We start from the raw sequence: 13,537 nt of genomic DNA on the forward strand, positions 1-13,537 counted from the left end.
TTGTGTTTTTTCCCGTTGGTCTTGCTGACTGACAATCAGTCAGTTTTGTAGGTTCTGCTTCTAAACTATAGTTGAAACCAACTTCTATCTTCATTTGCTACTTTGCGTTTAGGTAAAGTAGAATAATCTTTGCGGAAAATCTACTCAAATCTTTTCTTAAATTAAATTGTACCCTTTCTACAGTCAGGCATTTCCAGCAATCTTAATGATCAATTTGGGATTTTATGCACTGTATCTGTGGACATTATGAGGAAAAGCCAAAATTGCCTTGCTGTGGCTCACTGCACTACTGTGTTATCAAGACATTGAGTTTTTATATTTAAAAATCATGTAATGCTTAATAAATGCAAACTGTACACCCAATATATGAAAAGTCTGGTCTTAACATATGTCTTTTTTCTTTTGGGACAAGACTTCAGAAACCCTCTCATCAAAGGAATTTCTTGAAAATTCTTATGTTCTAGCAGTTCTTCTCTTCTTGGCTCTCATTCTGCAAAGGACATTTTTACAGGCTTCTTACTATGTAACCATAGAGACTGGCATTAACCTCCGTGGAGCTCTCCTGGTACGTCCAAGCTTTGAACGATCTTTGTTTCTTTTCTTTTTTTTTCTTTTTTGAGGAAGATTAGCCCTGAGCTAGCATCCACTGCCAATCCTCCTCTTTTTGCTGAGGAAGACTGGCTCTGAGCTAAATCTGTGCCCATCTTCCTCTACTTTATGTGTGGGATGCCTGCCACAACATGGCTTGCCAAGCGGGCCATGTCCACATCCAGGATCCGAACCAGTAAACCCTGCTCTGGGCCGCTGGAGTGAACCGTGCACACTTAACCACTGGGCCACTGGGCCAGCCCCTGATCTTTGTTTCTTGAAAATGCCATATACCATCCAGTGACAGGAATGGTAGTGGCTTCAGTCTGGTTTTTCATTCGGTTTTCACTTTGATGTTCTGACATCAACACTTCTAGGATCTACTTAATAAAAGAAACTCAGAGCTAATTAGTAAACCCATTGAATTAAAAATAACTGTTATAATAATGTAGTAAGAAAAATATTTTGAAATCTTGCATTTACTTATCTCTGTTTCCATTTGTTCTAGAGCTTATATTTAAATTTGAATATATCTTTTGATTCTATTGCCAGAAAAAATAAGTTTGTATTTAGCTGACGATTGAAAATAACTATGCTAGAATGAAAATAGTGGTTGACTTAAGAAGATAGCATTCTAGGGTTTCTTTTTCAGAAATGTTTAAAATGCTGTTTTTCCAATAAACACAAATAAGCATAGTGTGAATTATTAAGTTTAGAGCTTTAAGTTCTGTTTTTTTTTTTTTTTTTGCAGGCCATGATATACAATAAAATCCTTAGGCTCTCTACGTCTAATCTATCCATGGGTGAGATGACCCTGGGACAGATCAATAACTTGGTTGCTATTGAGACCAATCAACTTATGTGGTTCTTGTTCCTGTGTCCCAACCTATGGGCTATGCCTGTTCAGGTAGGTCAATATGAGTAAGATTCTCTTTTGCAGAGGAAATAAAACAAAGGAACGGAAGAGATTTAGCTTAGTAAAGGGTAAACTTTCTGAATGTGTGAATGTTATTATACCCTTTGTGTAGACAAGAGACTCAAAAATGCTATGATCTAGGTTAAGAAAGTGGGGTTTGGAATGATACTGCTTGGGTTCACGTCTCTGCTCTACTCCTTGTTTGCACAAGTGCTTAATCCTTCAAAACATTAGTTTCCTTAACTTTAAAATGAAAATGATAATAGTGTCTGCCTCGTAGTTGTTGGAATTGTCAAGATTAAATACATTAATATGTGTAAAGCGTTTAGCACAGTGCCTAGCATTTTGTGGGCACTCAGTAATTGCTAGTTGTTATTATTATTGCGCAAATTCATAAAGTCAAAGAGCCAAGGTTTGACTCCTTTTGTTTTGACAAGCTCTCTCATAACATTTCCAAACTAGAGCAATTGCTTTAATCCATTCCATAGTTTCAATAGCTGGTGTACTATAAAATGTCAAACCTTATAAGATGGTAGGAATGCTGACAAGCTGGAAGAGTAGCTATTTTCTAAGGAAAATAACATTTTAGGAAAGACGGGTTTTTTTTCCCCTCATTGGGTAAAAATGGCGAAAGAAATGTCTCCAGATTTTTCCTCTATGTAATGCTGAATATTTTAAATTATCTTGAGTTTTGCACCCTGTAGATGGAGCTTAAACTGTAGATCTCATCTTGTTCGATGCAGTCTGTCACCTGTGTGCCTGTGTAGCACGTTTATTAAAGTGCATATAATAATAAAGAAGATATGGTCATTTTAAAACTTACTGTTCGCCTTTTCATTTTTTAATGGAAATTCAGTGAAATAAAAGTGTTTATCAAGTGCTTGGCACAAAGTAAAATTTAAAATTTACTTTGTCTTGTTTTATCAAAATGTATGTATACACAGGTGAACTAAGTTGCTTGCCTACAGGGTATAATTTAAAGTGCACCGAAAATTCCAGACTGCTTCTGAATGACTGCATCATGGGCAACCTTAAGGAAATTTTCATTCTGATTGGAATTCCCAAAGAGCCTAATTGGTTAGGCAGTGAGCATGCATCTTCGCTTCCAGAAGGCCACTATTAAGCTGTTGTCATTGGCATATAGGCATGGGTTCAGTGCTTTCACTGCATGGATACAGTTTATTAGTTGACGTTTTGAACCATGATGAGCTGACCTACTGGAGAAAAATTTTTCAGGGAGAGAAGATAGCAGGGTTAAAGCCTGAGTTTTCAAAAGAAGAGAAGAAAGGGTAGAGAAGCGTGGGGAGGCGTAAGTGGTTCAGCCTTGGGTTTGAGAAATAGATTTAACAAGGAAAGTGAAATGAGATGGAGAACCAACTTTGGCTTCTTCACAGTTTTAGTTAAGCCTAGGCTTCTTGTCATTAAGTGACTTCTGGGGTCATTGAGGAGGTGAGGAGCTCAGATCATTCTTTAAGACCACAAACAACCATCCTGTACTCATCATATTATGGTGCTACCCTCTACTTTCCATCGTCCTTGCCTTGAAGTGCTAGTATAATTCCAAGAAAATATGGAATGTCAGATTTATGGTGGGTGAGAAGCTTTTTCAAGAAAAATTTCATGTCCTTTTAAAAATTTGAAGACTACTTTGGAAGGTGAAAAGCATCATAGGGCCACTCTGCAACTTCATGCAATAAATTGGTTTGACACCAGTTGTACAGATCATCGTACTCAAAATAAATTCCTACTACATAGGCTTCTCCAAATAAATCATGGTAAAACCCAACTGTCACAGTTGAGTTGACTTCCAAATAAACTTAATATAATAATTAAGAAATACTACATTTTCACTAAAAAATATTTCCTTTCATTCAGTGGTCCCCACACCCCCATTCATTTTCCCTTTTCCATGTGTTTTCCTTCCTAGATCATAATGGGAGTGATTCTACTCTATAATTTACTTGGATCGAGTGCATTGGTTGGTGCAGCTGTCATTGTGCTCCTGGCGCCAATTCAGTACTTCATCGCTACGAAGTTGGCAGAGGCTCAGAAGAGTACTCTTGTAAGTAACATCTTTTGGAAACCTTATTAGGAAAATCTAGTAATGCTGTTTTCTTTAAAGTATGGGAAATGAATACATACCATTCAGGACTATTTGGAAATCATTATATTTCATTTCATGTCTTAGGTAGCGAAATGTGTACTTTCTGTGTTGCAAAACAAGTTTTAAAAAAGGATCTGAAATCTGAGACTCGATGAGCTTAGACCCACAATGCCAGAACACAGTTCCTGATGTTTTTAATTGCCATGAGGTGATGGGGCTTGCATCTTCTCCTAGATCACTTGCCTAGAGAATACACTTACTTGTCCTTTCAGGCCATTGGGTGTTGATTATTGACATGGGAGAAAGAGATCAAGGAACAAATAAAGAGTCAGGTTTGGTGCTTCTGAAATTGAGTTTCCCTAGGTTTGAATCAAACCATGTGATGATCTATGGAGTTACACTGAAATGTTTCTGTGGCAACTGCCCTGGCTAAACATGTTCATGGTCAACTTGGCAAGCAAGAAAAAGCCCAATTATTGACCCTTTCTGGCTTTAATTTGCCATGAAATCATTTTATTTGAGCAAGAATTGGCTTCTTTTACAGAAATGTTTGCAAATAATAAAACTGTTGACAGCATGTTTAAAAATAAAGTTTGATTAAATATGAGCAAAGCTGTTTGTAAATCAGCCGTGAAATGTAGAGATGCTGCCACTGATGGAATTGTTTCCCAAGTTGGTGTTTCTGCTGGGACAAGCAAGTTGCATGTCACGCACATGGTTTTTATCACTTGTTTTTCTGCTGCTTCTGGTAAGGTTACTCATTATTTCTGTCTGAGCCATCTACCCTCTTTACTCCAGGACGTAACTACGGAAAGGTGTGGAAGAGGGGAACGAATGGAGAGCCGACTATCCTCAAGCATCTGTCTTTCACTTAGCCATTCATACTGTGTTCGTCCACTCACTTAACAATCATTTGATAGGCCTCTAAGACCCTGAAGAAGCAAAAAGATGAATAAAACACAGGCCTTTTGCTATTTTTGCTTCCTCCCAGCTGCCTTTTGCCACTCTACTGCTCCTTTTGATAGTTCACAGGTCATATTGTACCTTACTAGTAATTCTAGTGTAATTGTTGGTTGAGGAAGCTGAAACAGTTGACTAAATTGAGGCTTTTGAATCAGCTACAAATTTCTCTGCAGTTAATTCAAGTTGTTAATAATCTGTGAATCTAATTTACACCTTAACCAAGAGCTTACAAAGAAGTATGTAGCAATCCCTTGAAGTTAAAGATAATGGACTTGGTTTCAATAAGTGTGTTATGAAGATGCGATATGAACACACACAACATTGTACCCTCACAATCCCAAATACGAAGCAAGCTAACTTTTCTTAAGTTCATTGTTTCTCTTCTCTGTGTGATAGTGCTGAGGGGAGAATAAAAAATGATTTAAATAATAGAAGGAGCCATTGGAAGTCTCTTTATCATGTCCCTAAATTTACATCTGTATTATTTGCAGATGTTATTCAAGGAGATCATGTGAAACTTAAGAAACTGCTTTTATTTAAACCAAAGCAACAGAGATATAAAAGTTTTTAGGTGGAAAGAAATTTGAGGCCATCTCATTCAACTCTCTATTTTAAAGTTGGAGGCAGAAGCACAGAGAGTTTAACTGCTTCTCCTGGGACTCTCACAGCCATAGTTAGTGGCAGAGCCAGGCAGCAATCAAGATCTCCTCAACCCCTGTCTATTACATGGTCCCGCCACTCTGATTCACTTGGATGCAACTTCCCTTGTTTTTCATTCCTTTTTCTAATAGGATTATTCCACTGAGAGACTGAAGAAAACAAATGAAATATTGAAAGGCATCAAACTTCTAAAGTTGTATGCTTGGGAGCACATTTTCTGCAAAAGTGTGGAAGAAACAAGAATGAAAGAATTATCCAGCCTCAAAACCTTTGCACTTTATACATCACTCTCCAGTAAGTTGCTATTGCTTGAAGGCCCACCAAAAAAATATATGGTCTATTCAGTTTAGCTTGTGATCATTGAGACATTCTAGTCAACAGAAAAAGCCCACTTATTTTCTACATATGTACTGTATGTACCTATACCCACTAGCCACATGTAGCTATTTAAATTTAAATTAAAGAGCAGAGTTAAGCATAGGCTAAGAGTCGAGTAGACCTGAATTTGATTCTTTACAAGTTGTATGCCTTGCCATGTTACTTTACGTCTGAAATCCTTGGTTTCTTCATCTGTAAAATGGGGTTGGTGATGATAGTAGTAGCTGTCTTTGAAACCCTCTTACCAGTTATGATTGGGATGGATACTGGGTCTTCAGTAAAAATTTGTTTATTTAAATTGATTGGACTGTATTACTGTTGACCTTCTTATCTCCAAAGATCCTTAAAAATTATCTGCAGTTGATTACCTGTCTCTTTGGGAGCTTATGATATTTTATTTTCTTGAAGACTGTGCTTGAAATGCCATTTTTGATAATTAAGGAGCAGAAATGTCAATGTTTCCAAGTGAAAGAAGCCAAACTACATTCACATTAAACTCTCTTGTCTATTATGTTTTCAAGAACTTTTAAATACAGAGCACTTTTATCCTCAACTGTGTTTGTGTGTGTGTGTGTGTGTGTGGTGAGGAAGACAGGCCCTGAGCTAACATCTGTTGCCAATCTTCCTCCTTTTGCTTGAGGAAGACTGTTGCTGAGCTAACATCTGTGCCAATCTTCCTCTATTTTGTATGTAGGATGCGACCACAGCATGGCTGATGAGCAGTGTGTAGGTCCATGCTTGACAGCCAAACCCACGAACCCTGGGCCGCCATAGGAGAGCATGCCAACTTAACCACTACACCACTGGGCCAGCCCCCTCAACTCTAATTTTTAAAAAACAATTGTTACAAGAATATTTTTTTCACAAAGAGTGACACTGAGTACTCTCAAGAATAGTGAGTTTATGTTAGTAAAATTCTTACAAACTTAGCCAAACTACTCCCACTAATATTTGACTGGTTTATGTGTCAGTTTTGCTCATCTCTATTGTTCCCAGGGCTTTTTATAATTTCAAGTTTTGGAGATTTGTGTATTGTTTCCTCTTGAATTCTAAACTACTTTAGTTCTTAGAGATTATAAAGACTTCTTTTGTGAAATAGATTTAGAGAAAATATTTGGTCTTATAACTCATTTATTCTAGCCCTAATGCTTGATGCATTAGAAATGAAATGGGAAGGAGACTTATCTGCCAGCTGAGCGCCCCTACTAATATGGTGTCTAAATGCTAGAAGACGGAATGATGGATAACCACTTGCTTATACAATAATACTCTAAACTGGTGGCCCCTACAATGTATTCCTTTTTGCAGTGCACTGAAATTCTCATGGGGAAGATGGCTGCAGCCAGAAATAATGATGATGATAATAATAATAACAAAAATATATTGAGATACTCAGCCATTTATTGCCATAAGTGGCTTTACATCTATCATCTAATGAGATAATCTTCACAACAGCCCAATGATTTAGATTCTGTTATTAACTTCATTTTGGAAATTATGATGGAGATAGAGAGAGCTTAAGTAACTTGAACTTGCCCCCAGTCATCCAGCTGCTAAATGGCAGATGTGGGTTGTTAACCTAGTCTGTCTGTCTCCAGACATGAGATTTGGGTTGGTTTTTGAAAGTCAGATACAAGAGGAGAGAGGACAAAAGAGGCCATACTAGGGGAGAGAAACAAGAAGTCGTGAAGGTAAAAATGCATAATCATATATTTATGATAGGCAGCAGGAATTCTTGAATCAATGGTGTAAAGTTCCAGTTAGCCCACTTCCAAGTTTTATGATTTGGTTAAGTACAGTGTTCTTGGTGGTTAAGAGCTTGAACTATGCGAGTTGAATAGACCTGACTATAAATCTCAACTTTGCCACTTCATAGTGGCATGACCTTGACCAAGTTATTTGTGTTCTCCAAACCTCAACTTCTTCATCTGTAACATGGGATAGTAATAATATCTACCATGTAAGATTGTAGTAATGACTAAAATAGATAATGAATTCTACAGATGTTGATTGAGTTGTTGCTTGACTCTATCCCGGGCACTGTGTTAAGTGCTTCATACTCATTATCTCATATAAAGCACGTGGCTAAGGGTCTAGTATTCAATAACCTCCCTCTCTCAGTTTCCTCATCAGGAAGCTGGCATGTATTAAGAGTACCTTGGGGAGGCAAATAAGATAATGTATGTATAGTGTTTTGAAAAGCACCTGAAACATAAAAGTGCTCCATCAATGGTATCTGAAAATATTGAAAAGCAAAAACAGGACAAATCCTAGTAGAATTGAAGAGCCATCTCTCCTTTTATGAATCAGTCTTCTTGGCACTTGAGATAATATCTGGGGGGGAAAGAAATTCTGTTAAATAATTGCCAATGGTCCTGTGCTGTCTGTGGATTTAATTCATTGGTAAAAGGCAAAAAGATACTATTTTATTTTTGTCTCTTCACTTTGATAGTTTCATATGGAGAAGTGGTAAGAACAGGAAGCTTTTGACAGAAGTCTCTGGGTTTTAATCCAAGCTCTGTCACTTCCTAGTGTGGAATCTTGCATGCTACTCATCCTTTCTAAGCTATTTCCTCATTATTGGGTGAGGTAGTTGGAGTCATTAAATATGAGAGTGTATGTAAAAGTACTCCCATCATACCACAATAATTGTGAGTTGTTGAGTAGTAGAGAGCAAAGTGGTGTTGAGCACTGTCTGAGGAGCTAGACTGCGTGGGTCTGAATCCCAGCCGTGTGACTTGAGCTTGTCATTTTCATCTCTATAATGGGGTAGGAGGAGTACCTGCTGCCTGTACCTGGTGCAGAGTGCCATACAAAAGGTTTTTAATGAAAGAGCAGTTGTTCTCACTCTTCCTCATCAGAAGGAGATTACTTATTTAAAGACGCAGAATATAAAAATGAATTATAAATAATGATGCGAGGGAAAAGAAAGAAATACACTTAGAAAAAAGGGTGATAATAGCCAGAGAAAGAAGATGAAGACAGAAACGTGGCTCCTCATCTGTGCTGTTATGAAGCTCGGAGCTGTGTTTGGATTCTTGGTACTGTTCAAGAGTTCAGATTTGATAACTAAGCCATGTCAGATCCTGCAAAAACATAAGCTGATGCTGGGTACAGTGGGAAGGATAGTTCATGGGAGCAAGTCATGAGCACTGATGACGATTCTTGGATGGACTGTCTCCTGCGTGTCAAGATAACTAGGTTCTCTCACTCTGCCATTGCCTGGCTCCGTTACCAACCATTCGCTTAATCTTTTAGTCCTCAGTCCCTAAAATTCTATGGTTTATGAAAAATATAGCTACAAGTCATCAACTTGGCTTTTTTAAAACTGTGACTTCCAAATGCTAGTATTTTAGCCTAAAATATGAGTTTTTCTTGTTCCACTTATGCATATCATGCTTATCAAATGATAATGCAATATATTCCTGGAGACACATTTAAACAAGCAGAGGATCCAGGATATGAAGTTATTTTATTAAGCAAAAGGTCTGTAAGTTATTAATATTAATGTCACTGTTGGAAAGAGAACTTGAAGTGATGTCAAATTCTTGTTTTTAGTCTGTAATAACCCAGTTTTCATATATTTAACTTAGTTTAGTGGACAAAACAAAATATAGATTGTAAAAACTCGAAAGAATGCAAAAAAGAATTTAAAAAATTCTAATAATTTGCATCATTAAAGGATTATTTTATCTGAGTTTTGCTGTTTGTAACATTTCACAAAAACAGTAATCTTGCAGTAAAGAGAAACATTTTCTGCTTAAGACTAATGTGTGGGAGCTCATACAACTGCGATAAGGAAATACCAACTGGGAAATGTTTGTGGACTCCAGACAAAATGTTATTTAATGCACTTGGTCCTTTTCTTCAAGGAAAGTTAAAGTAATAATAGATGATTAATTAAAGTTACTGAAAATGTTTCACAGTTCAATGTAACTAATGTATTTGATTTCTTTCCACAGTCTTCATGAACGCAGCAATTCCCATAGCAGCTGTTCTTGCTGTAAGACATTTTTTCTTGCTTTTAGAAATGGAACTAAGACAGTGTTTAGAAATGATCTATGAAAGCAATGTGCGGGTGGTAATATATGTTACCTCACCTCTGCCAGTTTTTCTCTTTGCAGACCCCACTGCAATAGTTCTAATCTGGGTTTTCTTAACTATGGCGCTATGAGCATTTTGGCTCAGTGATTCTTTGTTATAAGAGCCTGTCCCCTGCATTAGGATGTTTAGCAGCATTCCCTGGCTTATTAGATGCCATTAGCACCTCCAGTCATGACAATCAAAAATATCTCCAGACTTGCCAAATGTGCCGTGGGGAGCAAAATTAACAGTAGTCGGGAACTAACTGTTCTAATCTCCGTGACCGGGGTTCCTGGACATTCTTACGGCAAGATGATGCTACATCAACAACCAGAAAATGTTATATAATTGCATTACATTTCAAACTCAAATGACAAACCCCAGAACTAGTATTATATTTAAAATGTAATTAAGTCTCCCTTGGACACTTGTGTTGGCAATTGTAGTAAAAATCCCCAATAGGGACCCTAAAACAATGGAACGTTCTCTTTTTATCTTAGAAAATTTAGTATTTGTTGGAAAGAGCCTGACTGATTGTTAAGAACTCAGAGTTCTCCTCATAGTTATTCCCTCTACTCAGTAATTTGACAGAAGTCAGTTTCCTAATCTGTGAATAGAATCTATTCTGTCCTCACAAGTTTATGCTAGGACGATATGTAAACCATGAAGTACTCTACCAAGACCAAGTATGATTTTTCTTAAGGGGTAATTTGGATGAAGTAATTGTTTTCATAGTTGCGATGGACATATTGGCATAGCAGAATATGTTAGGTTTGTAAAATTGAGTGTAAGCATTTGTGAAACTTTCTCCAGCTTTCTCTAAAGAAATCCTTTCTTTGCACAGACATTTGTGACCCATGCGTATGCTAGCGGGAACAATCTAAAACCTGCAGAGGCCTTTGCTTCACTGTCTCTCTTTCATATCCTCGTCACTCCACTGTTCCTGCTCTCCACGGTGGTCAGATTTGCGGTCAAAGCCATCATAAGGTAGGCACTGGAATGCCTGAAATTCTTTCTTTGATTTTAGAAATAGTATATACTCATGGTAGTAAATTAGAAAAGGTGTAAACAAGAACATTAAAATCACTGCCCAGAGAGAACCATTGTTAAAATTTTGGTATGCTACCTTTAAGTCTTTTATAATTATTCTAAAATGAAAATAATAATTATTATTCTAAAATAAAATTTTTGAATGTATGTAGCTTTTGTCTCCTATTTTGTGTATTGTTTTTATTATTTTCCCCTCATTAAGATCATAATACATAATGTTAATTGGCTGTGTGATAGTCCATTCTTTGGAAGTACTCTGTTATTTAATGATTACATCTTTATTGGACATTTAATGTTTGTACTTTCTACCTCACATAAATAATATAAATAACATTGAGATAAACATCTTTATCTTTAAATTGTCCTCTGATTATTTTCTTAAGTCAGATTTCTAGAAGTGGGGATGCTAGTTCTAATGGTATGCACATTTTTAAGGTCCTCGATGAATATGGCTGTGTTGCTTTCCATTGAAAGAATGGTAGGTCAAAGGTGTGCAAATTTTTAAGATTTTTTAAATGAGTACAACCATAATATTTTCCGGTGAAGCTGTCCTAGTTTATATTTGCACCAACAGTGACAGAGAATTGTTCCCATTAGTTCATATTTACTGTTTTAATTTTCATTTAGTCTGGAAAAAAATTTCAGGCTCATAGTCTCTTTGCAAAACCCCTCAGTGTTTTGTTCATCTTAAATATACTTCCGTAGTGTTTATAACTAGTGCAGACTCTGTCTGAGACTGACAATTCCCCACAATGCACAGCTGTAAAAATAGATGTGATATGCTGGGCCAGCCCCAATGGCTGTAGGGGTTAAAGTTGGGTGTGCTCTGCTTTGGCAGCCTGGGTTCAGTTCCCGGGTGTGGAACCATACCACTTGTCTGTCAGTGGCCATGCTGTGGTGGTCGCTTACATTTAAAAAAAAAAAAAAAAAAAGAGGCAGATTGGCAACAAATGTTAGCTCAGGGCAAATCTTCCTAGGTAAAAAAAAAAAATGTGATATGATAATGACAATTTCCTCACCATCTTTACTTGTATTATATAATAAATATGTTACCAAACTGTATTATACTACACCGTATGTGCCATAGTCTACTGTAGCCTATACTCTATTATAAATAAGACAGTTTTAAAGCAGGATTTTGCTTTTTGCTGTAATATCTTAGAAACCTTATAAAACCTCAGCATGTTTCATAAACAGTCACTATCATATTTATATCTGGCTTTTGAAAGAAATGCCAAGATGTTGCAGCATTGAAGAAAAAGTGAGGCCTTAAGTATACAAAGCATGATGTTGCCATTCATAGTGATATAGAACATCTCTTGTAAAGTCTTTTAAAATGAGATGATTTTTCCAGTACCAATGTAGAAAACAAGTATTCAACATTCAAAGTACCAGAATTTCCAGTTTCAGGCAATAGTTTATATTGGCTAAACAATGGCTGAATACCAAATAACATTAAAATGAGTATGCATTATCTTATTATAAACCAACTTCTGCTTGGTTACAATAGCGTCATAATAAGATTTCAACCCTATTCTGTAAGATATGTCATTAATAACCAATCTGGAGCTGTTAGAGTTTAAAGCTTAGGCCCTCTGGCCTCGTCTGCTCTCCTTTTCTTTTCTTATTGTTCTGCCTTCTGAAACACTTAGACAGATCCCTGACCGATTTTTGTAGCCCCACTTCCAAATTAGGCAGTGCTCTGGAAGGGAAGTTACTTCAAACAATAAAATTGATAAATGGCCAGAGTCTGCTATTTTGGTCCTTATTTTCATTTTCTCCATTTAATAGCTGTCCCTCTCATGGTTGCATTTTTAATTGGAATTTGACTTTGTGCTGCAAGTGGAGATAGAAAGCAGTTGATAACTTATAATAGATAACTCCTCTGAAATCAGGTTACCAAGCATCAAAAGGACTTTACGAGTTGATATGAAAATAAAAAATCTCGAGGTGTCCCCAAGTCCATAGGATACAATCCTACCGTAATAAATCCTAATAAAATTAGGGTGGATAATATCCCCTGTATCTTTCTGCATAGCACTCTCTCTTCTGTATGTCCCAGGGAAAAGGCATTTGCCAGTTTGATAAAGACCAGTCTGTTTTCAGGGCTCAGCTCCAGATTCCCTAAAGCCATAGGCCAAATAGAATCATCTTATAAAAACTTGCTTCTCTAAAATGAGTTTCAGTGGTTCATTTGTGGGTTGTGCAGACATGACTGGTCAACAGGAGAGGCCAGTGCTTTTTCCCACTGTGTGCTGGTTCTGGGAACCCAATTGAGCATTTTCCCGGTGTTGACTGTGCTCGGCATTTTCTTCGGTGCCTGGGGACCCGTGACCAGTCTTTGATGCCAGTTGGCCTACGGCGAGTCGAGCAGCCTGTTTATAACTTTCGTCAGCTGATTTTGAAACCTCCTCTTCCGGACTGTGGAAGTGATAGGTTCTTCACTGCATTCTTAAATGCGTTCAGAAATTTGGTGGGTTAGACTGGGGCGCAGCACACTTTCAAACTTGTGTTCGACGTGCATGGAAGCGACTTGTACACTTCTCTGCTGTAGGAAAATTCCATGCCCTGTAAAATTCTCCGCCACAGGAAAATTCTACGCTTCCTTTTAAAACTGGGTAGCTTGTTAGCCAAAACTGTCTTCATGGTGCTCAATGAGCAGGACCACATGTAGGCAGAATGAAATGGACGAAAGAGGCAGTTACGATTCAGGTTATCTCCTCACAACCCCAGCAGCCCACACAGTTAAAGCTTTCTGGACGTTTTATGATGATGTGTTCCAGTCTGCCTTTGCA

General features: G+C 37.3%; 1 protein-coding gene across 12 annotated transcripts in view; it reads left to right on the plus strand.

Annotated features, from left to right (window-relative positions):
- Positions 1–13,537, plus strand: part of ABCC9 (ATP binding cassette subfamily C member 9) — a 123,589-nt gene that overhangs the window by 25,671 nt on the left and 84,381 nt on the right. For all 12 annotated transcript variants that reach the window (XM_046679543.1, XM_046679536.1, XM_046679526.1 and 9 more), the window contains 6 exons: positions 413–565; positions 1,340–1,495; positions 3,432–3,566; positions 5,363–5,525; positions 9,572–9,612; positions 10,537–10,679. In XM_046679543.1, coding sequence (XP_046535499.1) covers positions 413–565; positions 1,340–1,495; positions 3,432–3,566; positions 5,363–5,525; positions 9,572–9,612; positions 10,537–10,679 — 791 coding nt within the window. The remainder of the gene's footprint in view (positions 1–412; positions 566–1,339; positions 1,496–3,431; positions 3,567–5,362; positions 5,526–9,571; positions 9,613–10,536; positions 10,680–13,537) is intronic.

Source organism: Equus quagga, chromosome 1 (assembly GCF_021613505.1).
Source record: "Equus quagga isolate Etosha38 chromosome 1, UCLA_HA_Equagga_1.0, whole genome shotgun sequence".
Classification (NCBI taxonomy): Eukaryota; Metazoa; Chordata; class Mammalia; order Perissodactyla; family Equidae; genus Equus; species Equus quagga.